Genomic DNA, 27,514 nt, shown 5'->3' with positions numbered 1-27,514 from the left:
TTATGAATATTATACTCCATTTCTGCCAGTTGATCTCCCTAAATCCTACACACGGCTCCTTTAAATGCAGAGCCTCCCCCAGCCGTTTCCATCTAGGCCATCACGTCCCCCAAATATACACAATCTAATTGGACATATGGTTTGAGGGAATGTTTTAGCTTGCTAAATTATCACATCAGCCTTTGGCCAGACTGATCTCATTAAGTGGCGTATGTATGACACGCCAATCCGTATGCCATTTTTGTGTGTTATCAAGACGCATAATCGCTTTTTAGCGTGTTTATCAACGTCGTTTGGCCTCCATTGACCTACATTACATGTGAATTATCGCCGTAGCGAGTAGTATGAAAGGACAGAAGTCTGCGGATGGGTAAAACACAGGACTTTCACCCAGGAGAGCGGGGATCGTGTCCCACGTGTGGCGTTTGACTTTTTTTTTTTTTTTTTTAAATAAAGCCTTTCCCAATGTTCTTTTCCTAAACCCAACTTTTTTTTTTTTTTTTACACGCATGACGTTGTTCTTGCGATAACACGCCACGTGGTGTGTATGTTTACATCCGCTGTATACAGCGTAGACATACACGTGGATAGCTCAAAATACGTACAGATAACGCACCATTTGGCTTTAGGAAAGTGGCGTGTATGTTTATGCAAAGTCATGATGCCATGTTGCTTTGGCAGAGATTTGAGATGTAGCATGGCTTACACAAAATGTTAATGGCTGATTCAGAAGCTCTTCAGAGGTGTAAAATCCATGTAATGTTCCAGTAAATCAAAACCTTTAAAGATAACTGGTCTCCTACAGAGAACCAAAACCTTCAGTCTCCATGTAGAAATGTTATTGATGGTATAATTAGGACGAGAACTAGCTCAGTGATCCATCAGCTGAAAAACCCAGTGTGCTGCCTACCACTATCCAGGCTAAATTGAATGTGGCTTATTGACTTGCTACTGTTACTGATGCTTAACTTACAATTACACTGCTGTTTGTAAAGCAGGAGGGTTAGAGGAAGTGAGACACAGATACTGCAAACTGATTTTAATGGATTTGTTAGTTACATAAATGACATTGATGGTGAATGGTCTGTCCCAAATGAAGCGTGGTAGAGCAGCAGGTGGAAGTGCCTGAGTGAAACATTTTTCTCTGCACAGATACAAAACATGCAAGTTCTGACCTGGGGGGAGGGTGTTTTTTTTGTCATTGGCCCAAACGCTTTTTGTGTCATCAAACTTTATTCTGAGAAATACTCCTATAATAGCCTTCACTTGTTATTATAAAAACCTCAAACATCATCAATGCTGGGAAATTCTGCTCCAAATAAAGGCATGTGCTTACCAAACACTCCCTCATTTATACAAATATCCTCTCAAACTTCCTCTCCTTTTCTTTACAAGGCATACATTTGATGAAGCATAATATAAATCATATCAACATTCTGCAACCAAATACACAAATTTATATTAATGATGAATGGAGATATTGTTTGTTCTTCATAAAATGATTTAAATGGTTCTGAAAAAGCACCTAAAATCTTTGAGCAGATGTTGACATTAAAGAAGGTTTTTGACTTTTGGACATTAACTTTGCCAATGAGTCCATCTGACTAATGAGACATCCTTAATACGTGCCTACCTCTTTTATATAGGAAACTATGCCAGCTAGAATTAGGAAATTATTAATACAGATTACAGCTGCAGTTGTACTTTGGGCAGTTACATTTGGAGACTGTTCTGTGCATCAAAACTAGGATGCAGCCTGAAGTAGGTTCATAGCAAGATTATACAGAAAATGTTTGTTTTTCCTGCAGAAACTCATACTGTATCAGCCTTGAATGAATAGGACTACAGCCCAGTAAAGCCCTCCAAACAAAACAAAACAAATGCAAACATAAAACAAAGCAAAACCCAGCATAAGATAAATAAGATTACTTAACTGATGTTCTAGTAAAATAGGCATTAAAAAGATTCTCATGTAAAAATTCACAGATAGCACGATTTATATTTTTTAAAGAACAAGTTGTTCCCTGATAGTTGTATCTCTGCTGCTTGTGCGCTGAACGGAGGTACCAAGTGTTGATCTGCGATGATTAGAGACTTAAGGTACCTTCGGTCTTCATCTCGACTTCCATTGATTTCAACCTCAGCCTCGAGGATGCCCTGAAGACATTTCACTTCTTCTTTGGATGCTATTAAAAGACATCGGGAAAAGAAAAAAATTGACCAGTGAAATCAATACTCTGTACAGTCCACATGCAGGAAGCAACAGACAGACATGAGGCTACAGTTGATAACATGCTACAATTTTTCTGAAATGACACAAACACTTCCTTGGAACAAACAAAAAAGGAGCACAATCCATACAGTCATTCCTGCTCTCTTTGCTTCATGAGCTGAGGAGGGATGCCAAAATGTCAAGTCAAAAGCAGATTAACCGCACCACAGAGAAAACTGATCAATAAAACACCACACACCCAGCATTTTACAGAAACGTTATAAATGGCATAGACACAGTGGAGAGTTCCGAATGATTAACCAACAGCCAAGTTTGTGATTCAAAACTAACCCTAGGATGAGGTCGCTTGACCGGAAATTTAACCGCCTGCCCCAATCTGACCTGCCGTCCCATCCAATTAAACATTTCACCCATCAGAGGTGCCTTTCCCCAGTCTCCACACAGTCATTAGAGATATTTTTCTCCATTTAATTTCCATTTGCTGCAGACGGGCAGCAGAGGGATTCAGAGACATTATCTGAATCCTGAGAAGAGGAGGTGCAGCCCGCCATGCAGGAAACGGCTGCATGAGGTAGCAAAAAGGGGTTTCAGGAAACTCAAATTCCCTACTGATCATAATGCAGTTGGTAGGTGGGAATTAGTGGTGAATTATTCAAAAGCAGCACACCAGAGCTCGTTTAACAGTTTTAATGTGATCTCAACCAGCATCATATGCCAAATTGATTCTAAATGAGCTGTTGCATTCTAGTTAGTGCATCTATGATTAATATAAAACAAATGAAAAATGATTATCCATAGGAAATACTCTGTTTGATGAAACCTCAGCCACCATGCCAAGGCAGAAAGAAAGAAAGACAGAGGTGCAATAAAAGATGTCGACACTAACTGTTTGAGCACAGAGAGGGCTGATAAAAAGGCAGATGTCTGGACAAGCCAGGCCAGATCTGAGGGCCAATGGTGCACAGAAGTGAGAAAAATCTGAGCAATGAACTTTAAATTGGATTCTGGGAACACTGGAGTGCTTCTGAGGAGCCATTATGTTGGTCTACGAAGCAGAAATACTTTGCATTTTTCCACAACAAAAATACTGACAAGCATGCAGCTAGTAAATCAACTTCAATTATTTTAAAGATATCAGTGTGAGAATCTATAAACATTTCCCCAAACGTTAAATGGGTAACACAAAGAGTGACTTTGGGAGATGACATTAACAATATAAACTGTCAGGGATTTGCTGAGCAAGTGCAAATAGAGGAATATTCCCAGTGGACGACACAGAGTGACTTACCCCAGACTGCTGCATAGATACAGAGACCTCACAGTGCATGATGGATCTGGTCATGCAGCTGGGAGAGTTTTGTTTTGTTTTTTTAAGATGGGTGAATACACCACAACCCTCTACAAAGTTCACAGTGTGCAACCACTGCATATAGTACCTAACTCAATCCTGGTCTGCAACTCTTCCTGGCCTGGCTCTCCCTGAATGTTCCCCAAGATAATTGCCACTTCTTCTCCAGGCCGGATTTGTCTTCATTTTGACAGACGTCCCTTATTCTGCACTATACAGGTCAAATGTATAGTTTGTTGTGTGCCTTGGAAGTAAACAAGTGGCAGCTTGCTTGGTTTCACAGTTTGTTGGATGTTAGAAATATGATCATCCAACTTGGCCTCATGACTTTGCGTAAACATACACGCCACTTTCCTAAAGCCAAATGGCGTGTTATCTGTACGCATTTTGAGCTATCCGTGTGTATGTCTACGCTGTATACAGCGGATGTAAACATACACACCACGTGAACGAGAGAAAGACGTCACACGCGTGAAAAAAAAGAAGAAAAAAAAAGGTTGGGTTTAGGAAAAGAACATTGGGAAAGGCTTTAGTAACACAAAAATAACGGTTGATGAACGCGATCCTGGCTCTCCTGGGTGAAAGTCCTGTGTTTTACCCATCCACCACCCCAACCAACCTCCCTCCGTGGACTTCCGTCCTTTCATACTACTCGCTATGGCGATAATTCACGCGTAATGTAGGTCAATGGAGGCCAAACGACATGATAAACACGCTAAAAAGTGATTATGCGTCTTAATAACACGCCAAAATGGCATACGAATTGGCGTGTCATACATACGCCACTTAATGACATCAGTCTGGATCATCCAATATAATTTTTCCTTAAAATATATTTTCCCTGATTTTTTTTTTTGTGCAGGTCGTAACTCACACAGCTCTTAGATTAGATATAACCTTGTACTTGTAAAGTACAAAGACGTATGGGTGCATTTATCCTCGGATTAATCATTAGCAAGCCACACGCGTGGCATCTGGATCTCCTTCTAAAGTGAGCTGTGGTGGAGTAGAGACTGTGGCACAATAAATACCAATTGAAAAAAGTAAATATTAAGGGATTTTTGTCACGCATTACCATTTGTTTTACTCCCATTTGGTAGAGAATCACACTCCAAGTTTTGGTACTACAGTACCCATAATGCTTTAGGGGGTGTAAGGAGGACATCTAATATTGCTATGGAGTGAGTGGGTGCAGGGACTTTGGCTGTGGGCTACAAATCGAGGGATGTTTTTTTAAGCCTAGAGTTGTTCGAGTCTGAACTTTTGCACATCCCTCTACATTTTTGTACATCCTGCACTAACCCATACAGCCTCTTTATTCTTTCTTAATGTTAAATAGTTATATGTATGTATGCATGTATGTGTTATTTGTTTCTGTATTTATTGTTTGTTCATTTTATTATTATTGTTTAGGCACAATTTAAAATATGCCTAATTAGCAGTACCTGTTTGCAATGTTCCTATGGATGTACAGAACTGTCACTGAATTACTTTGATACTGAAGAAAACTCAAAATTCTCAGGCAAGTTCTGGAATAATAAGGAGCGTCTTTTTTATGGACATGAATGGAAACATTGATGTCTGAAACAGTAGAAAAAGTACATTCAATTTTCTAAAATACAACAGAATTACTTGTTGCATGTTGAGTAAAAGCGATTCAGTGTTGTCGGGTATGGCTCTTTAACAAGTAAAAACATTTTTTTTCAGTTGCAGTGGAAGATGAAGGGACAGCAGCAGTTCACATGTCATTCATTGACCACCAAACATCTGTTTTTTAGATTTTGTTCTGAGAAAAGATCATAACCAAGTGTTGCATTTTTTTTAATCCATAACTGCCTGTCTGGCTTTTGTATTAAACCTGAGTCACAGCTAACTGGCATCTGTCACAGAGTCACGTGCTGAAAATCTATACAGACTGGCATAGGCTTATTGATATCAAGGCGTTAATCAGAGAGCCATAAACAAGTAACAGAGTGCCCTGTCTCATCAAGCAGGTATTTTTTTCCTCACCAGTTTTTGGGAAAAGACACACATACCTCTCGAGTCACCTTGGTTGTTCTGTAGGTTATTCTGTAGAACAAAACTTAGAAAACATGTGCTCTCACTTAGAATTTCTGAAAACCTAATTAGTGTGCAGTAGATTCCCTTCACTTGTTAAAAGAGCTGAAAATAATTTCAGCCTCCCACAAAACGTAATCATTTTAACAGTTGATTTTATTTGATAAGAAACCATATTGCTTTGAAGGACTATCTGGTACTCCAGTGTTGGATGTTACTTACAGCAGCAGCAAGAGCTTGCTCCAGGTCTTCAATGATGTCAGCCTCATCCTCCAGACCCACAGAGAGTCGGATGAGTGTGTCAGTGATCCCCAGGACTCTCCTCTCGTTTTCTGGCACTGATGCATGGGTCATAATCGCCCTAAATTTTGATAGAAGGCATTTGAGCCATAAAACAGAGACATCCTGCTGTTTTATTAGAGATTAGAGCAGAGACAGACTTCATAATGGAAATAAAGTGCCTCAATTAAAATATGTTTAAAGAGTCTGATAGGGATTTTCTTTCTTGATCTTTGCTGCCCCCTTGTGGTGCTACTTTGACATTACATCTAGGATTGCAGCTGCTGAAAGTTTCAGTTTTATAAACTTGCACACTGAAGTTAGAATTTGGATTATTTAAAGTTTGCTATTTCTGTCACGTTTGACATGCCACTTGTTTTTCTAAACGCAGTCTGTGTTTTACCAAAAATAAAACAATGTACTTAAATAATATAATATATGTAGAGTAAAATTCTGCAGGAATACTTACGGATGTTCTGCTAAACTTTCATAACCACCGAGACTCTCAGCTATCGCAAACAACTGGAATAAAAAGGAAACAGAGGACATGAAGTGAAACATAGTGCAGGATATAAATAGTGTACATTGTGTAAATTAAGTCACACAAAAGATAAGTAACCAACTACAGAAACTACCCAAGCCATTGTCATATTTTCTGCTTACATTTTGTGTTTCAGATCATTCAAAAACGTTTTTGAGTGCCATTCAGTTTTATGTCAGTCCTAAAATTTGCTAAGGCACCCTTGTAGTGGTAGTATTAAAATGTTTTTTCCTTCACTTTTCCATCATTTTGCAAAAGCCCCTGCAGCCTTACAACATTGTCTACTTTCAAAACACAAAACCGAGCAGTCCAGATCAAATAATAATGTCTTAGTATAATTACTTTGAGGTTACTGAGGAAGGTGCTGGCGTGCTCCAGTTTTCCCTTAATGTAGAAGGTTATCATCCCCGGACATCCGGTGCATTGTCTTTTCATCACTTCATGCTGGGGGTGAGAGGGCAGGCCTACGTCGAGAGGGGGAAAACAGTTAGGTTGTGATTACAGGATGTTTCTCCCTCACTAAAGCATGAACAAGTGGGGGTGTGATAATAACTTTGTTAATTTGCATATCTTATCGTTATTTTCAAATATACATGCATGGACTTAAGAGCTTCTTTGAAAATGTGTAAAAGGGCACATTCATTCCAAACGTGGTATGACTGGTTTATTCTAACCCTGGAGTGTTTACTCCTCCTTCGGTTCACTGCAATTCAAACAGCTACAGGTGTAGATGTAAGGTGTAACTGCAGATGTCACCTCAGGCTATAATTTAAAAACAACAAAAACTTAAGGGTTAATGAATATAAGGAGATGGGTTAATGGCATATGGCAGCCAGCAGTTGTGAATGATTAGCAACCCTTACATAACAAGATGAAAGAGTCTGTGACCAGAGAGCAAAATTAGAGGTAGGAGTGCTGATGAATCCATTGCTTACTTAAAAGTTACAAAGAACAACATTTGACTCTCAGGTCACCTGAGGAAGGCCAAATTGTGGGCCGAAATGTTGTGTGCATTATTTGCACTATTAAAAAGGAGAATTCCGGTCGATTTCGACACATAGCTCTGCTGTTTGTAAATTTGGAGTGCTGTCAGTAGCGAGAAAAACGAAAACAATCTGTGTTACCTACACCGTGTTATCCTCCTGCTACAGTTTGCACCCAGGAGGCTGAAACAGGGCAAATTTAAAACGTACTTTTAGCCTCTTAACATGTTCAAAATGTCATTACAAATGCCTACCCATGTGTAGTGATTCCTTCCAAGTGAACACAGTGAATCTGACAGCAGTAGATGTGAAAGAAATGCATAAAAGTCGTGCTAATTCAGCTCTGTTTAGTTCCGGTGTTGAGACGGCAAGCCAAGTGCTTAGGGACTGTCTACAAACTACAACACCGAAAAGAAATACAACAAAAATATTTATTAATTTAATGATGTAATAAGGTAGTGTCTCCAAACTTACCTAAATTATAACTTGTGTCCTGCTAGTTGTACTACAGCACTTACTTAAAAAAAATAAGCATATGCCTATTTTTGAAAATATTTTTGTTATATATTTTATAACATTATTATTTGTTTATATATTTTGTTCTTTTCAGTGTTGTAGTTTGTAGACGTCCCTAAGCACTCATCTTGCCGTCTCAACACCGGAACTAAACAGAGCTTGAATTAGCAAAACTTTTATGCATTTCTTTCACATCTACTGCAGTCAGATTCACTGTGTTCACTCGGAAGGAATCACTTCACATGGGTAGGCACTTAATAACACGTAATGACATTTCGAACATGTTAAGAGGCTAAAAGCACGTTTAAAACTTGCCCTGTTTCAGCTTCCTGAGTGCAAACTGTAGCAGGAGGATAACACGGTGTAGGTAACACCAATTGTTTTCGTTTTTCTCACTACTGACAGCACTCCAAATTTACAAACAACAGAGCTCCATTTTGAAATCGACCGGAATTCTCCTTAAAAGTATTTTTCCGGCGCATTAAGGTGTGACTTTACCTTCTTTGAACATTCACTTTTTTGTCCTGCACCTGCAACTACATGGATGTGCACAACATCGTCTTTTTTGAAGATGAAACTTTTGCTCATGAGCCCTGGTTTGTTTGCACTAAGCAACAACTCTGTCCTCAGAGCACTTTCTGTGGCATTTCCCCACACACCATAACAATAAAAAGTAACCTTGGGTGCTTGTTTGTATAAAACAGTTACAATTTGGGTGAGTGATAATTGGCATGCCTAAAAAATATGCTGATATGGTGTTTCCCACAAAATGACAATCAAATCAACAATGGGAAATACTGTGTTTGATAGGAGATGATATGTGAATAATGAAGTTTATATATCAAACTTGTTTGCTACACTCCAGTGCTGAGAGATCACCTGGGAAGAGGACCTGCTCCACCCTGGGATCCGCCTCCAGAAACTTGGCGGCAGCCATGGCATTCCTAAAGTGCCTCTCCATTCGCAGGTGTAGTGTCTTCAGTCCTCGGTTACACAGGAAGCAGTCGAAGGGAGATGGTACACAGCCCAGTGCTGAACCAAGGCAAAATCACATGGGGGGGGGGAACCCAAAGAGGTCACAAAGCCTCCCAAAACCCAGATCAGGCAAACAACAAAAGCATAAACAAATACTTCCTTCTGAAAGGGTATTACATTGGTGCAGAACTTTGGCCTCCGGCGCATGTCCTGTTTGTTCAATGAGTGAATGTAGGGCAGGTTGATAACACTTTCTGAGATCTGTGTCCTTAAATAACACCCAGAGCCAGCAAACATTTGGCTTCTTGTTTGACAAAAATGACAAACCATAAATCACCTATCAAGATATTTGGCAACATTGGGCGCATTTTGTCAAAGCAGACTGCAAGACTAGTGTAACTTTTTGTTCTTTCCACTCACCATTTTGCAGAAACTTCAGTCGATCATACAGATCATCCCGGTTCATTGAGGCCAGACCCATTACCACGTCACTGTGACCTGTCAAATTAAAAGAAAGGGAAAAAAGAAAGGGAAATATTTTATACAGTCCAAATTTCAAGTAAATGGCAACAGAACATATATATTCAATATGTAATTAACAAAATGTAGTATGTTATGATTAGATCACATGCATCTTTTAGCTTTGCCTGACTATCTATGTATACAGTTAATATTTTTGAAAATAATGGGGGAAGATCAAGCCCTGTCTTGTCATGTCATGGTAATGAGGTGCTTACTGAAAATTACAGACTACAGATTCTCCTCATTCCTCAGTTTGACACGCAATACTAACTTTTGGTTTAGGTTGTATAACATTTTAATGAAATCTTATGCTAGTAAAATTGGAAATTTACACAACCTACCGTTCATGTATTTGGTAGCTGAATACATGCAGATATCAGCTCCCAAAGCCAAGGGGCGCTAAGAGTACACAAGACAAACACATGGGTTAATTAATGACTTGTTTCCACACAAACCGGAATTTGATTGCAGGAAACCATTTAACTGCTGTTTCAAAATCAAAAGAGCATGAAGTGCACATCTGTCACACTCACCTGAAAGAAGGCAGACATGAAGGTATTGTCCACGACCACCACTATGTCTTTGTTGTATTTATGGGCCACCTCGGAACAGGCCTTGATGTCAACAACCTTCATTGTGGGGTTGGTGGGTGTCTCAATCCACACCAGCTACACAAAGAACATGTTCAGGAGAGTGTGTCAAAATGTGGAAAATGCACACTCCACTGTGGAAAAGGGCTGTTACTGTACCAATAACAGTCATCACACAAAGTGCTGATTCACAATGACTGCTTCAAGTTTCCCAAAGAGAAATGAAACACCCAATTATACAACTTCACCTGACTTGAAGCAGCAGCTTTAAGGACTTGGAATGTGTTGGAAGAGACACCAAACTACAAACACAATAGCTATAGATAAAGGACACAAAGAGCACTTTATTCTTATATAATTTGACTTACTTTAGTGTTGGCCTTCAGAGCAGCCTCCAGCAGCTCTGGTTTTGTACAGTCAGCAAAAGACACCTTCAGACCAAGTTCAACGGCAATTCTTTGGAAGTAGCGGTTTGTGCCTTTGCAATAAAGAGAGTGAAACTAAATTATAATTTCCAAATAAACCAATGTGAAGTTCAAAATCAACTTGCACAATATGCTTCCACTTTCACACCAAACAACCATTTTGTGGAAGTGAGTAAATGGTGGGTTTCTAATGGCATATGGAAACATTTTAGGGTTGCATCATATTTTTCTACACAGTTGTCAGTTACAAAGGGGTGTCTCACCTCCGTACACATCGTCCATGCAGACAATTCCATCACCCGCCTTAAGCAAGTGAGTGATGGTCACTGTGGCTGCCAGGCCCGAGGCAACAGCAATGCCTGCAGGGAAAAAGCACAAAAGTTGTCAAGACCAAAAATCCTTTGTGAAATATGCTGCCATGATTATGTGAGAATCTGCTATAATAATTACTTACTATACTTTGCTCCATCCAAAGCAGCCACCGCCTTCTCAAGACAGTTTCTTGTAGGGTTTCCACTCCGGCTGTATTCAAACCCCTACAATATAAAAAAAAACATAAGACATTTCAGCCACCTGAATCAACATTTATGATTATATACGGTGTTCAAACAACAAGAGGACAGGTTGCCCAACACAAGTGTGCATGAATTTTAGGCTTTTGCCCAGCAGGACTAGAACACTGAAAATTCCTTAATGTATCATAACTTCTTCATCCTGTTTAGCAAAACTAGGCCGGATGGCAGGCCAACAGGTTTTAAGGACACCTTGCATTCCTGTATAGGCTGCACTTTCACAATCAGACTAAACCAGTTCTTAAATGTGTCTTTAGTTGGATTCAAGTGTGTGTGTGCACACGAGATTGACAACTGTGAGAACAGGGTAATTTGAGAAAAGACACACACCCAGTAATAACAGTGTAGTACAGTAATAACAGTTATATGAGCTGAGTGGTGGGAGAAAACAAGTTGTTATGGTTTAAATGAATGTAGAAAATGTATAGCCTAAAAGGAGAGTTTGTGTTTGCTCCAAGGATGTACATAGACATTTTTTCCACTGTTAATATGAGAAACAGAGAGAGAGAGATCTGCTGGTATAATCAAAATGTAACACAATTTTTGGATTCTATAGAAGTGGAAGTATTTAGCACTTCCGAAGGAGGTTCGTCATTGAGTACGAATGAAGAAGGCTTTACACTTTCCAACACACATAACATTAAAGCAAGGCATGGTTGGATAAACGAAGACCAGAGGCAAGCTGGAGCTTCAACAGAGGGTTTGTGTAGTCGTCTCTCTGCGAACAAGTAAATATGCAGTGGTAAGGAAATGGTGGATGCGCCTAATGTTACCAAGGGGGTAAGCTTCTCCTCACAACGCGTAGCTCCTATGGCGCCATTTTGATGCTAACAAGCACTCACCCCCCCCGTTAGCATCCCATTGACTGCCATTCATTTTGACGTCACTTTGACAGCGAATAACTTTACATCTGAAGCGTTTAAAGACTTTATTTGTCCATTGTTTATTGTAGAAATTAGTTTGCAGCAAAGAGGCCTACTAGCTACAGAGAGAATGTGATAGCGAGGGGAAACTCGATATCCCACGATATGGCCTCAGAGTCATTCTATGAAAAGGGAGAAAAAAAATGAAGTTAAGATGGCTCTCTTAAGATAGATTCACTGTTGACTGAGGAAGCAGAAGAACAATTACTTTGACAATTAACAGGTAGTGGGTGTATAATACACATAATATAAAAAATACCTAAAATAAAATATTCAATTGTTTTTTTTACTACTATGTGTAGTATCTGTATAATTATTCCCAATATTCATATATGCAATAGCAATGTTTTTACCATGCAGTATTGTTGTGTTTATAATTGTCCATTGTCACCTTATTTATTTATAATGGCCATGGAAATACTAGCTATTAAAGTTAGATCTCGAGTTTACTATTCTTATTTACCTCTTTGTGTTTTAATATTGTTTTGCTGTGTTAGCATTCATTCATGTGTGACATGGCTTTTTTAAGGCTGGATTGCCCATTTGGATTAATAAAGTATTCCATCCTATGAAACAGAGTGATGTCAGTACTGATTTATATCTTAAAAATATATTCTGATAAAACAAAAAATATATTCTGATAAAACAAAAAATATATTCTTAAGATATGTAAATGAGAGTATAGCTTTACTGACATGTTTCTATGACTCAAATATCATTTGAAAAAAAACTACATGTTCATTTATTGCTCACTAAGTCCTCGTGCGTGCATTACGCTGAATAGGGTCTGCTTTACGCGCGTGCATACCTCTACAGTCTATGGTGCATACCACCATGGTACCACCTATGGGTACCACCAGATCATTTACATCACCCCCCGCCTTGAGGCTACTTACGGCGTGGTTTCCTGGTCCGAGCTGCTTGAACGTGGTAGATAGGGAAATCGGCGGCACTACAGCCATTGATTTCCATTGCTCCGGCTCCTGGCCGACGTGAATTGCCTCTGTGGCGAACGATTTATATGCCGAGCTAAAACCGGCGAACAAGTCGCTCTGCTCGTCTTGTTTGTGATTCTGATCCATGGCATGTGCTCCCCTAAGCGTATACCGCAGTGAACTGAGGATGAGTGTGCATTACCGAAGGATGGTAACTGGGGGGGGAAGCAATTTGACGTGGCCGTGCGCTGCGCTCGTCCTTGTGAGCCAATCAGCGCCCATCAACATGCGGAGGAAGGCGCTGATTGGTGGTCCAGCAGGGGCGTCCAACCCACGTGATGCTGCACGTTGTTTGCGTTCTGTGTGTGTGTGTGTGTGTGTGTGTGTGTGTGTGTGTGTGTGTGTGTGTGTGTGTGTGTGTGTGCGTGTGTGTGCAGTAGTGATGCAACGTTTCCTGTCGTTTGAGTCAGGGAGGTTACGCTTTTTACTCCTTTTTCTCTCTTTCTTTCTTCTTTTTTACTTCATAAAGTCAGTTCTACTGAGTGTAATAATCAGATAATGTATGTAGTTCTGTAGTAAAGTCAAACTAAAAAGAATGAACACCATCTTAACTTCTCTCTAACCATACATAATACTTAGTAGGTCTATGTTTCCCAACCACCACTATATCACGTTTGTTGTCGTTATGAAAATATACATTGAATTTTGTTCATTTTTTATTTTTGTTCATAGTGGTAGACAGCACAAGAAGTTTAGCTGTGTTTCCATTCTTGAGCTATAGGGGGAGGAAGTGCTCTGTACTGACTGACTCAGTGACATCACTATGTTCTGCTTCACCCTGCCTAAACTAATCTAATGAATAAACACTCTACAATGATACTGCCATAGTAATACACAGTGTGGCGGTTCTGTGTATTATACACTACAGTACGTAATATATTGTGTATACCATAGTTGCTGGATTGAGCATGCGGGTATTAAACCTCCACCTCCACCCCCCCTCCCACCTCAGTGACGACTCTCTCCATTCACGAGAGGGACGTCAACAGACTGTTCAGGAGACAGAATCCCAGGAAAGCTGCTGGACCGGATGCTGTCTCCCCATCCAGCTTGAAGCACTGCGCTGACCAGCTGTCTCCAGTGTTCACAGACATTTTTAACACCTCACTGGAGACATGTCACGTGCCAGCCTGCTTCAAGACCTCAACCATAATCCCTGTCCCCAAGAAGCCAAGGACCACAGGACTTAATGACTTCAGACCCGTCGCCCTGACCTCTGTGGTTATGAAGTCCTTTGAGCGCCTTGTGCTTTCACACCTCAAAGACCTCACAGACCCCCTCCTGGACCCCCTGCAGTTTGCCTACAGAGCCAATAGGTCTGTAGACGATGCAGTCAACCTGGCCCTCCACTACATCCTCCGGCACCTGGACTCCGCAGGAACCTACGCCAGGATCCTGTTTGTGGACTTCAGCTCTGCCTTCAATACCATCATCCCGGCTCTGCTTCAGCAGAAACTCTCCCAGCTTGGTGTGCCTGACTCCACCTGCAGGTGGATCACTGACTTCCTGTCTGACAGGAAGCAGCATGTGAAGCTGGGGAAACACGTCTCCGACTCACAGACCATCAGCACCGGATCCCCCCAGGGCTGCGTTCTTTCTCCTCTGCTCTTCTCCCTGTACACCAACAGCTGCACCTCCAGTCACCAGTCCGTCAAGCTTCTGAAGTTTGCGGACGACACCTCCCTCATCGGACTCATCTCTGATGGAGACGAGTCCACCTACAGGTGGGAGGCTGACCACCTGGTGACCTGGTGCAAGCAAAACAATCTAGAGCTCAACGCTCTAAAGACAGTGGAGATGGTTGTGGACTTCAGAAAGAACCCAGCCCCACCTGCCCCTATCACCCTCTGTGGCTCCACAATTGACACTGTGGAGTCTTTCCGCTTCCTGGGAACTACCATCTCCCAGGACCTCAAGTGGGAGCTGAACATCAGCTCCCTCGTCAAGAAAGCACAACAGAGGATGTACTTCCTGCGGCAGCTGAAGAAATTCAACCTGCCAAAGACAATGATGGTGCACTTTTACACAGCCATCATTGAGTCCATCCTCACATCCTCCATCACCATCTGGTACGCTGCTGCCACTGCCAAGGACAAGGGCAGACTGCAGCGTGTCATTCGGTCAGCTGAGAAGGTGATTGGCTGCAATCTGCCGCCGCTCCAGGACCTATACGCCACCAGGACTCTGAAGCGTGCTGGAAAGATTGTGGCTGACCCCTCCCACCCCGGACACAAGCTCTTTGAGCCACTCCCCTCTGGCAGGAGGATGAGGTCCATTAGGACCAAAACCTCACGCCACATAAACAGTTTTTTCCCCTCCGCCACTAGCCTTCTAAACAAGGCTCGGAATCCATCCTGACTCTCTCCACACCCCACCTCTGGCTCCTCATGCCACTGTACCTACTCTGCTGTAGCGTCCCTTTTCACTACTGTTTAACTTATTTTACTATTTATTTAAATTTATTTTATCGTTATTAATACGTACTGTGTGTATATGTTTATACTTATATTGTTTATATCTTTTTATCCTTCTTATATTTGTATGTGTGACATGCTCCAACAACACCATGACAAATTCCTCGTATGTGCAACGTACTTGGCAATAAAGCCCTTTCTGATTCTGATTCTGATTCTAAAATTATAATGATGAGCAGAAGAAAATCAAGAAATACTTATAGTTGTAGTTAATGCACAGATGCTTGCCTAAGGGATCTGAAAGGTCAGACAGCACTGGAAACATGAACAAATGAACAGATGACTTAGTAATATGATTGTAATACATTTAAATAAATGTCAGTAGTCAGTCAAGTGAGCTCTCATCTAATGGAAAAGACTATTTCTACAGAAATTCTGCTCTGCATCTCATTATTTTGCCGTCTCTTGTAAAAACAAAGGTAATTTCAAGCATCGCTGTGCTTGGATGATGGAGATGTTTTATTACATGTAAGTTTTTAGGGAGAACAAAATGATAAACTGTAGGAGTAATAATGTTTATTTATCTTGCCTGACTACCCTATAGTCAACCACAGGAATTGAAATAATGATCAGTCTGTGCGCTTGGGGCAGCTGCTGGTGTCATCTTTGATACATTTTATAGTCAAAATGTAAATTGAACTTTTATCCTTGTTTTTCCTCAGGCTTTGGTGCAATGAATTGCACAATATGTTCTGATCAGTATGTCTGAGTGAATCAACATTCACATCATCTGCTAATAGAATTCAAATACACAGACTTTAAGATTGTTATAGATGAAGTACTAGTAGTATGGTACAGTTGAGGATTTACCTCCTCTGTGTCCCCCCCCTTTTGGGACAATGTGTCTGACTCCAATAAAAGACCTATATATCCCCACGCATTCGTTAAATTGGAATTACATTGATCCTAAGCAAGAGCCAAATAAGACAAGATAAAGTCAAATACATTTGTTTAATCAGTCAAGCATCAGTTTCAGTACACAGATCTGTGGGATCACAAGGCATGCAGAGACAAAGTTTCCCTAGCAACAGACAAAAATCCAGAGCCCGTCCACGTATCTCTAGACTGTCAGACATTGTGAGCCCCGTTCTGTACTTCCCCTCATCTCTTACACTTTCTTTCTTGGGCCCCCTTTTTTCTCCAGCACAGGGAGTGTTATCTTCACACAACACATGCCGGGTCAAGGCCACTGTGCTGTGTCTCGTCTTCATTTGCTCTCACGCGAAGTGGTACATTCTGCTCCTGTTTCACTTGTTATTATTACTCAATGTACTTTGCTCGAGGACACTGTGACCCTAACTATCTTATAGTTATGGCTTAAGCTAAATAAGCATACACCAAAACACACTTGGTCTCTTATGGAAACCTTTTACATTCGTATTATATTTATCTGCAAATAGTAAGAACATTATTCTGCAGTACAATACAATCAACTGTACAGTATGATGTTAAAAAGTAGTGGAAAGTAACTAAATACATTTACTCCAGTACTGTACTTGTGCAGTTTTGAAGTACTTTTATGCTATTTTCCACTTCTACTAACATACCAGAGGAACATTTTCAACTTTTTAATTCACATTTGTCATACAACAAAATTTGTGATACCTTAAGGACATTTTGATGATAACGTATATTGTACTTTACTTTTACTTTTATTTATGTTGTGTTATAAATCCAGAAATTTTACTGGTAATAAAGTATTTTTACAACGTGGTATTGTAACTTTGATTTAAGTGAATGATTAGAATATACCCTAACCCCAGGATATATAAAAGTAAGTCAAGTCAAATAAGATGCACTACAACAAATTACAGCATAACGCATAAATGTATAAGTAGTATTAACAATTCAATAATGTGATATATAATAAGTTCACCAAGGTATTTTCTGCATAAGAGTACTTTTAGTTTTAAATATATTTTATTGATGACATACACTTTTACTGAAGTAATAGTTATTGCACCATTGCCAACCCATAATGGGGGAAGAAGTATGTACTAAAAGTAAAAGTACTTATTGCGGCATATAAACTTAGAAACTAATCCAAACGCCGCAGCAGGCTAAGACATGTGGGTTTACACTGAAGACGCGTCACGCTGAACCATTACACTTGATGGGATGTCTTTATTGATCCATTTCACAAGCTTAGCAAAAAACAGCACTTAGCCTATTGAATTGATGCATTTCATAAGCCGTGCAAAGATACCTCAGACAGTGCAGTAACAAAAGACGACGAAGGTGACGGTCAACAGAAAGTTTCTCCACGTGCTCACCCTGCAGCAACCATCCAAACACTCCGCAGCCCCGCACAGGTGAACACACACGCACTAATGGCGCGTTCATGCCACCTCGGAATGACAGGGACCGCCCCCGTGATTACGTTGTTTTTCCGACTACCAGCGTTCACATGGTTAGGATGGTGTCAGTCTATGGATGGTGTCGGGATCAGGGTTCCAAATTAGCACCATCTACTAGCCAAATGCTGGTAAAATATGCAAGTGGCTGGTAGATATGCTACACTCACCAGCCAAAAAAACAATGGTACTCTATTGAGTGGCTGGTGAAATTTGAACAATGAATAGTCATTCGGCTGGTGGACGAAAAAGTTAATTTTGAACCCTGGTCGTGATGCGTGTTCTTCTTCTTCTGTTATACTGGCGTTTGGCATAACAACTTGTTGCATGACTGCCACCAACTGTTGGCCGTAGCCTAGAGCATCAGGTGTGCGAAAACCTGGTGAAAACATGGAGGCCACAATAATTTGCTGCTGTTTTCTTATGCGAGCATACAAACAGCACATCGTCAGGTGTTTGTGTTATCTGCAGGACAACGAACGGGAAAGGACACGGATAAGGTGTTGTTGTTTTTTTATACATAAGCCTATTTATGAATAATTTGAAACATGTTATGTCTGTGTATGTTTCTCAGCAGAGGCGTTTGTCCACAATTAACAGTTTATTGTAATTGAAATATGTTTAGTGAACCAAAGTCGCCTACATCAAACGTCAGTTGTCAACAACGCGTCACCAACTGGGAAACTCGGTTAGCAAAATCTAGCCCGAGTTTCCCACCTCTGATTCCGACAGGAAGGGACGTGATGATGACGTTTTCACTCGGAAAAACGTTTTTCCGATGTCCATGAACGCACGGTAATACAGACACCACACCCCCGGTGACACCCACAGTATCCAACGACGTCACTATGCGCGTGCACATACACAACAGTGCAAGAAAAAGGAGGAAAGATCATAAAAGACTAATCAAACCCAATGTATGGCTCCTACAGTACTCATTATGCAGAATTCCCCAATTTAGTATGTTACATTATTGAAAGGGGGCAAATATTGCGACTTTTATGTTTTATCTTCAATTAATCTAGACTACATCGCTACAATTTGTTACTTTTATTTATACTTCTATGCATAATATTACTCTAGTGCAATGATTAAATACAAAACAGTGAAATGTTTACATTTATCTTTTTTTCTATTATTTTTTATTTATACTAGGCCTACATACAAAAAAAGTACATCCATACCCGTGTAATGTTTACATTTGTTATAGCGCTATAGGCTACTCTTATTCCAGTGCAAATCCCATTGGATTTGTTTATCTTACTTTTATGTTTGAACCTGAACCTGTGGGCTTTTGATGTTTATTTCCTTAAGTTGTCTTTGTGATGTACTTCCTGTGTTTTGTATTATACTGATCCGGAGTAGCGCTCCTAATTATATAAATTATCTAAGTATTTTAATACAATATCGTCTATCCTTTTCTATTGGGTGGAATAATATATGTTCACTGTCTTATACAATAATCAACTAGTATGTAAAATCAATAACCAAAAAAGTAACTGTAGTTGCTATAGCTGTGAAATGTCGTAGTACCTCAATTTTGTACTTTGTACACAAGTATATAAATTGTGAAGTAATGACCGTTATTAACCTTTCCTGAACTATCGCGATACTACGAGGCGGAAGATATCAGCCGAATCTTCCGTACTAGTCTACTGCATGGATGTATTAAGAGAACGGTCTCCTGAAGCTGCTTATGTTGTGCAGCAACCAGCGACAGTTTTGAACGATAGGTGGAGACTTAAGTGTTTGTTTTCATAGTAAACCGGTGAACGGAAGCCGCTACTTGTTCGTCTTTGAAAACACTGTCGTTTGTGCTTGTCCGGTGGAGGATTAAGTGTGTTTAGCTACATGTTGTGCAGTTTACAGTGTTTGCGTGAATACATCCAACTGGCGAATCGCATCAATTCGCCCGGAGGGTCATCGTCAGCGACGACACCCTCTGCTCCGTCAGCGTCAACTGTTTAGAAAATGACCGGAGAGAAGATCCGCTCCCTGCGCAAGGATCACAGGCCGAGCAAGGACGAGGATTTACTAGAGCCGGACGAGGAGGCTGCAACCGGGACGTTCACCGCCTCCAAGACGAACAACAAGAGCAGAGCGAGTAAAATCTTCAGCAATCACAAGTTAATCAAGTCTTCATCCACACAGCAGCAGCAGCAGCAGCATAACCAGCAGTCGCAGGTTAATGCTAACACCAACACACTGTCAACATCGGATGTCATCGATGACAACAACAAAAACCCCATCATCCGAACCGGGCAGGACTTTCCGGTGCATGAATGTGTGTTTAAAGGAGATGTCCGACGCCTGTCTTCACTCATACGGACGCAGAATATCGCCCAGAAAGACGTCCATGGTGAGTCTTCCAACTGCTGATCTCTTAGCCCTGAAGGAAGGAGTCCAAAAATCCATCATGATCCACAAATTTTAAGGTCCAGTGAAGCTCAGTTTTAGTTAGCTAATAGGCCATCAGCCCCTAGCAGCACTGGAAGTAGGCGAGGCTTCTCCCTACCAAGGCCAAAATGATGAATATTTTGATTCCACCACCTTGCAGTTACTTTAAATCCAGTGCCCTCAAATCAACAGAACGGTACAGTGTAAGAATGATTGTTTTGCTTCAGTGCCTCCTCCCACCTACAGCACTGAAATTTCTAATTAATCATATAGTCACAAAAACCCTCTCAGGTAAGCCATCTCTGTTTAAATGCTTATTAGAATTGGTGAAGAGCCATTGTATGAATTTGGGAATTATTTGTAAGACTTTTCCCAGACTGATAGCGCATCTTCTGCAAGGCAAAGTCTGCTGAGATAACACCACAATTTCTACATAAACACTCCCTGAACTAACAAAAGGACAAGATTGTTTTGTTCCAGTTCACGTGCAGAGACAAAAGATGACCTGTACTTGAGCTCAGTGTCAGTACAGCAATGTGGTCTGTCTTCAAACAAAGCTTTGACATGGTGTAAGGCAACAAGGTGTCAGATAGGACATTTGCCTCTGATGTTGTTTTTGGAACTTGAGCCTGTATTTTTCAAAAGTTTTGCGAGGATTGCCATGGTTCAGTGGCAGCAGTTTGTGTGTTTTACGCACACATTAGTTTAGCTTCCACTGGATACAGGCTAAAGCTCAACTGTCACGTGATGTCATTACAACCAGTCAACGTTACACTTCAAGTAGGATCAGAATGAAGAAATAAAGCTTTATTACATTTCATTCTTCACATGAACCCAACATAAGCCACACATACAGTATAGCAAGTATAATGGACAGTTAATGGTTCTAATAATATTAAATTATGTGATCAATGATTGGTCAATAAATCCACATCACAAAAACAAAATTTCTCGCTTACTGCACCAAGAGTTGTATCAAACCATTTAGATTTTTATTTTGCTCCAGTTTTTTTTAGATGTCCAGTGTAATAGGCTTCATCTAACAATTATTGTGATTATTGATTAATCAGACACATTTTTATTGAATTATCAGTGTCTTTAAAATCTCAGAGAATAATGAAAAATAAAGTCGTGAAATTGCTTGTCCATCCAACTGAATTTAAGATATTCAGTTTTCAATGAAAGCAGAAAGTCTTCACATTTGAGAAGCTGGAACCATTCATTTTTGGCAATTTTTGCTTGATGAATGACAAAATGGATGACTAATGTGATGGATTCATTGAAGAAATAGTGCCAATGGAAACAACTGACAGCAAGATCTGGAGTAACTGTGATACTGATTTTGGGAAGGCACATTGCTAATACAAATGAAATTCCATTCGCCTCCATTTAATTGGCGTCTTCGTTTTTCACAAAATCCAGGGGGACTGCTGGCTGATCCCCAGCTTGTATTTTTTATGCACGTCAGGGCTTCTACAAGGCAGACCCTCTTAAGGCTTCATTCAGACTAGATCGGTCAGTCTGGCGAAATGTCACCTGGCCCATTTGTGTGACATCCAGTTGTGTTATTTAACCCCCCAAAGTAGCAAAGGTAGACTTTATATTTTACAATTATTGTTTTCCATCAGATCGTTTATAGATCTCGGCATTTCTGACCGTACTTGAAGGCAGCTGAATTTCACGGAGAAAGAAAAGAGACAGACTGTACTTTGTGCTGGAGCTTGTTGCAAGAAATAGTCTGCTGTTACACAAACTCCCCGGCAGTTGAGTGCTTGTGTTTCGTTTTCGTACCCTCATAGTTTTCTCAAACATTTTTGTGGCAGCGATAGAGACAGGGATGTTTCCTGTTTACTGTACAGTTCTCTCCCATCACTTTAAAAAACTGACAATTCTAATCGTCGGTTACATGATCCATAGTCTATATCCACGATGTTCCACTTCCGGGATTGCTCCGTTGCAGGGGTTTTCGGCATCCCCCAACGCCACAGCCGAAACACACCATTCAAAATGAATAGAAGGCTTGCGTTTTTGCCGGGCCGCCTGAGTGTGTGTGAACGTAGCCTTACTCTGGATGCTTGCCTACTGCTCTCTCTCAGGACGAGAAGCCTAAAGGAGCTGACCAGGCAGTATGGCTTCCTTTTGAGGGATTCTCCAAAGCTTATGAGGCACATTTCACTTCCTGGGGAAAAAAACTGTGCTTATCCACACCTGACTCAAATGTTATTTTCCCTGAATGCATTTCTACAGTGCAACCAGTAGGGCTGCACAATATATATATTTTTGTATCTGCATCGCGATGTTCACTTTCGCGATAAACACATTACTAACATTTTATTGGTGCCTTTTGTGTCAAGGTCAATGTATAATTTGTTCAATAAAAGAATGTTAGACATAATTTTATTTTTTGAATACAACAAGCAATCTGTTGTATTTTAGTAGTATATTGAAAGCAGCAGCAAGGCAGTACACTTTAATGTCCATTTATTTATCACAAGTGATATGGTTATTGCAATATTTAACAAACAAATTGTATATTTTTCTCATGTCTTGCTGCTAGTTAAATGCAGCTTATTTTGGTGGTGCAGTAGGTATGCTATAATATAGCTTGTCATGGTAGGAAAACACACAATAGGCATTTACTGACCATATCATTTGGAATTTAGTGGATTCTGCCTCCTAATATAAACATCTACTTCACCCTGAGTGTGACAGTCCTGGAGGCACAGTGCTTATCACAGACTCAAGTCTCATATTGTGATTATCAAAAGCGGCCGGCAAATTCTGTTTTTTTTTTCTCTCCTTCAGGAAACACACCATTGCATCTCGCCGTCATGATGGGGCACAAAGGTGAGTAATGTTTAAAGCTGCACCTCCATGTGGTTTATCTGTCCGTCTCTGTGGTGTTCTAATTGAATCGCCGCAGGTCTTTATGTCTTTTGTTTTTGTTTCTGTTTATTTGCTTGTGTGTTTCAGTTTGTTTGCCCATCTTTGTGTGTGCATTTGTCTTGCTAAGCACCACCATACATTTGTCACAGATCACTACACAAATCCCAGACGGCAAGATGCTCATGCATGAATAAAAAGGTTGTGTTTATGGATTCTTCCTGGTCAAAAACAGAATTGAGGAAATTTCTTCCTTTCTAATAGTCTTCTATTCTTTAATACATTTATAGAAAAAGAACATATTTAATCAGTGGGGATTAGATAATGATGACACTGCAAGCAATAGGATCCTCTCAGTGGCTAAAGTGTCTTGTTCTGATTGATGTTCCACCGCTGGCTCAAAGACTAATAGTTTGAGGGTGGCAAACAGGATAATTAGTTACGATAAGAGATGTAGCTTTCAACTTCCATAATATTTGCTTAGTGTGCTATTATTAGTTTTCTGCTGGCATCTCTTGTGCTGAAATGTTACTTAGTTATTATCATAGTTGTTAGTTTGAATCAGTTGTGAAAAAGATGGCACAAATGACACTTCACACAGATGGTACATCTCTGTGTATTGTCCCAAAAGGAAATCAGGAAGTGTAACAAGTTATGTATTTATGTAACCTGTCCTAGAATAACAATCAGTTTGGAGTGTATGATGAATATGTCATGATGTATCAAGTCTTTACATTACTTTGTTCTTAGCTGAATTGCACTGGCTGGACTGAAAGCATGTGCATACAATATTAATGTAATGCAAGGAGACTTCAGAACATGCTGTTAAAAAAATAATCCCCCCTCTTCTGCTGCAGGTTCTCAGTGAACAAAGCAAGCATAGGGTTACTTGTACTGCACGTTCCCATTTGTTTAGTGTCTGTCATTGGAGCATGGTTTTCAATTGATTTAACAATCGCAAAGTTCAATCCCTGTTGACGGAGTGAAGGCCCTGCCACTGCCTATGAGTAATCCAGACAGTGGATTGCCAAAGTGTAGTGGTGGATGGGACGCTATGGAATTGATTGTGCTAATGAGGTTGCCTATCTCTTGCCTGAACTGCTAGCCTGTCCTCCAGGGATGCTCAGGCCAGACAGGCTGAAATCTACAGCATGAGATCATAGTCTGGGTGTGGCTGGTCTGTTGGGATGGAGAGGACAAGGCTCTCTTTGTGTATGGCATCATGTGTTTGTTATTAACCAGACTAGTAATGCCAGTGATGCATGTCTACAGTCCCTTCAATTTGAGGTTTTACTGTTGTACAGGTGTAAAATACCTTGCAGAAAGAGAGAGACCATTTTCACTAACAGCCAAAACCAGAACATGCAATGCAGTTCATTGTTGTGATTCTTTCATTGGTAACAAATATGTTCATAACTACAGTATAGGTAACAGGCTAAATTAACATTTGTCCCAAAAGGAATATCTACACAGCAGTGTGCACATATTTCTTGTGAGATACTACAGTGTCCTCACCAACTCTCTCTTAATAATTATATATATATATATTATAACTGGTGCCCAGTTATAATATATAATATAATTATCATAATAATAATCTCATAATCATTATGCCTCCATTGCACATGGAGGCATAATTCTTTATCCACTTGTTTTGACCTTTGTGGAAAAATGGATTATACAGTCTCTGTTACTAGTACAGGGAGCTTTTTTCTCTGGGGTTTGCCAAAAGTATTTAGGGGAAATGTGCACAGCTGCTGCAACTAACAATTATTTAATCATTGATTAGTCTGCCAATTATTTTCTCAATTAATATTTTGGTACAAAAATGTTGGAAAATACTGAAAAATAGCCATTACAGTTTCTCTGACATCTTCAAAAGTTTTGTTTTGTATGACCTACACTCCACAACCCAAAATCATACAGCTTAAAATGATATAAATCTAACAAAATTAGTACATTTTCATACTGGAGAAGCTGTAACCAGAGCAATTTTGGCATTTTTGGTTTAAAAAGGACTTAATGACTTATTGACTGTTAATCAACTAATCAACAATGTATCAACTAATTGTTTCAGCTCTAGAAAAGTAGGAAAACAGTAGCCTAACTGTAAAGTTGAAGAAGACATGTCAAGTGGATTAACCAAACGATTAAATATTAAAACAACTCCTGTGGCCGGGTTGGCTCGGTTGGTAGAGCAGGCGCACGTATGTGGAGGTTTGCTCCTCAACGCAGCGGCAGCGGGTTCGACTCCGACCTGCAGCCCTTTGCTGCATGTTGTTCCCCCTCTCTCTCCCCTTTCATGTCTTCATCTGTCCTATGAAAATAAAGGAATCAAATGCCCCCCAAAAAAATCTAAAAACAGAACAACTCCTAAATCAATTATGTGAATGAATGTGAAACAACAATGGATTTTTCTATTCAATAGATACTCTTCAGGTTCCTATCTGATTCATCATTTGCAGTGTGTCCCGAACACATTCTCAGGAAATGAAACTCTCTGGAAATTGAAACTTGTGCACTACTGTATTTCACACAAGATGACACCATGGTCAGAGGTTGTCATATCTGTTCCTAAAGATAAAATCACTAGATATTTTAAATTGGTTTCAGAGACACCATAAAACAACCCAAGTGCCAATCTGGCAGGGTTAGTCTTCCTCTGAAACAGCACATACGCACATTTTATCAGGTCATCTCTAAAAAAAGTGCAGCCTGTTTAATCAAGATGTACAATAACATTCATTTTGTCTGGAGAAAAAAACACAGCATTGTTTTGGGACAATCTACAAAGCAAACCAGGTGATGTTAAAGAGCGTCAGTTTTGCCTGAGACTGCAACAATGTGACTCTTGAACTGCTGTTTGATTCAGTCACTAAGTGTGTGATCGCTGGCGAGGAAGTGAGCGGAAACCATTTAATAGAATAGGTGGTGATGGTGGGAGTTTTAACAGCCCACAGAGCCTCTTGACAAGTGCCCCATCTGTAGCCACTGCACGTATTATTTCTCCATTCTGCTCTACCTCCCTCATTCCTCTGTTAGAGTTGTATGTGACTCGAGCAGGACCTCTGTACAGCTGCTACACATACAATCAACCCAGAGACCCACAGGGAGACTTCCTCTTATCAATACTTTCACGACTGTTCATCGGATCGAATCAGACAGCAAGCCATTGGTATTGAGTTCTAGGCTAACTGTTAAAGGTCCTATGACATGCTGCTTTTTGCATGCTTTTATATAGGCTTTAGTGGTCCCCTAATACTGTATCTGAAGTCTCTTTCCCGAAATGTGCAGAATTACAGCCACTAGAGCCAGTCCCACAATGAGCTTTACTTAGGATGTGCCATTTCTGTGTCTGTAGCTTTAAATGCTATTGAGGAGGAGAGGGGGGGCAAGGTGGAGGGTGGGGGTGTGGCCTTGACCAACTGCCATGCTTCGCTTGTTTTCAAGCCATGATGTCTCTCTATTTCTCATGGGTGGGTCAACTTCTCTGGGCGGGCAAAGCAGAGAAAGAGGAGGTAACCTTCCTCCTTATGAAGTCATAAGGAGCAGATTCCAGATCGGCCCATCTGAGCTTTCATTTTCTCAAAGGCAGAGCAGGATACCCAGAGCTTGGTTTACATCTATTGCCATTTCTAGCCACTGGGGGGACCATAGGCAGGCTAGGGGAACTCATATTAATGTTAAAAAACCTCATAAAGGGAAATTTTCTTTAATGTATCCAGCAGCTCTTTTCCAATTTGATTCAAATGAATCACCTGCTGTTCTTTGATTATTCTTTCCAAGCTTTCTACTAGGAAAATACAACACCAACTCAAAAGAACTATATATATATATATATATATTGTATTATAACTGTATTATATGATATAGAGGTGAGACAACTAGTCATTTCATTGAGAAAGTTCATCTGGGGGGAATTTTACCCCCTTTTCAGGTTAGCTGGCAGTAGAGAGGTAAGGAAATTTAGGAATAGAGAAATGGGGAATTGCATAAATCACAGGTCCCCAACTGGACGTGAATCAGGGACGTGGTTGGTGCTCTAACTCTGAGGACCCCAGGGCACCCTAATCAGCAACTAGGTTAATAACCAATTCATCGTTTCAGTAATCTTTTAAGCAAAACTACAAACCTCCGGTTCTATTTTCTTAAATGTTAGAATTTCTTTTTTTCTTTACAATCTTTGGTACTATCTTTGTTAGTTGGGAACGACATGTAGTGAATATTTCGGCTTGGGTTTTGGAAAATTATGAAGATTATCATGATTTTGCACCATTTTCTGACATTTTATAGACAAAATGATTCATCTAGAAAATAATCTTCAGATAAATAAATAAATTGTTAGTTGCAGCTCTTATATAATAGCTCTACTACTCAAAATTATATCATAATTAGCGTCTAACTCCTGGGATTGTTCACCGAATACTTTAGATTTATCTTAATTTA

The 27,514-nt window shown here is 40.2% G+C and overlaps 2 protein-coding genes across 2 annotated transcripts in view; one reads left to right on the top strand and one right to left on the bottom strand.

The window, feature by feature from the left end:
• Window positions 1-1,023: 1,023 nt before the first annotated feature.
• cth (cystathionase (cystathionine gamma-lyase)) lies at window positions 1,024-13,130 on the bottom strand. The gene is made up of 12 exons (XM_031307290.2): window positions 12,862-13,130; window positions 10,925-11,006; window positions 10,734-10,829; window positions 10,414-10,523; window positions 9,989-10,123; window positions 9,797-9,854; window positions 9,354-9,431; window positions 8,838-8,990; window positions 6,802-6,923; window positions 6,388-6,440; window positions 5,862-6,000; window positions 1,024-2,186 (listed from the first exon to the last, which is right to left on the bottom strand). The coding sequence occupies exons 1-12, from the start codon at window positions 13,045-13,047 to the stop codon at window positions 2,169-2,171; spliced, it is 1,230 nt and encodes a 409-aa protein (XP_031163150.1). The 5' UTR covers window positions 13,048-13,130; the 3' UTR covers window positions 1,024-2,168.
• Window positions 13,131-19,402: 6,272 nt separating this feature from the next.
• Window positions 19,403-27,514, top strand: part of LOC116055330 (ankyrin repeat domain-containing protein 13C) — a 36,255-nt gene continuing 28,143 nt past the window's right edge. Inside the window, exons 1-2 of the mRNA XM_031307261.2 lie at window positions 19,403-20,147; window positions 22,991-23,032. Coding sequence (XP_031163121.1) covers window positions 19,760-20,147; window positions 22,991-23,032 — 430 coding nt within the window. The 5' untranslated portion in view covers window positions 19,403-19,759. The remainder of the gene's footprint in view (window positions 20,148-22,990; window positions 23,033-27,514) is intronic.

This window comes from Sander lucioperca, chromosome 11 (genome assembly GCF_008315115.2).
Source record: "Sander lucioperca isolate FBNREF2018 chromosome 11, SLUC_FBN_1.2, whole genome shotgun sequence".
Classification (NCBI taxonomy): domain Eukaryota; kingdom Metazoa; phylum Chordata; class Actinopteri; order Perciformes; family Percidae; genus Sander; species Sander lucioperca.
The sequence above is the reverse complement of the archived record's forward strand: the minus strand, read 5'-3'. Positions and strand labels throughout refer to the sequence as shown.

What these genes read in the sequence shown, in the direction of transcription:
- cth (XM_031307290.2), bottom strand. Translation starts at nt 13,047, where the DNA reads ATGGATCAGAATCACAAACAAGACGAGCAGAGCGACTTGTTCGCCGGT. An exon ending in ACTGAAGTTTCTGCAAAATG is followed by an intron (nt 8,991 to 9,353) that starts GTGAGTGGAAAG and finishes GCCTTGGTTCAG; the next exon opens with CACTGGGCTGTGTACCATCT. An exon ending in GGAGCAGGTCCTCTTCCCAG is followed by an intron (nt 6,924 to 8,837) that starts GTGATCTCTCAG and finishes CTCTCGACGTAG; the next exon opens with GCCTGCCCTCTCACCCCCAG.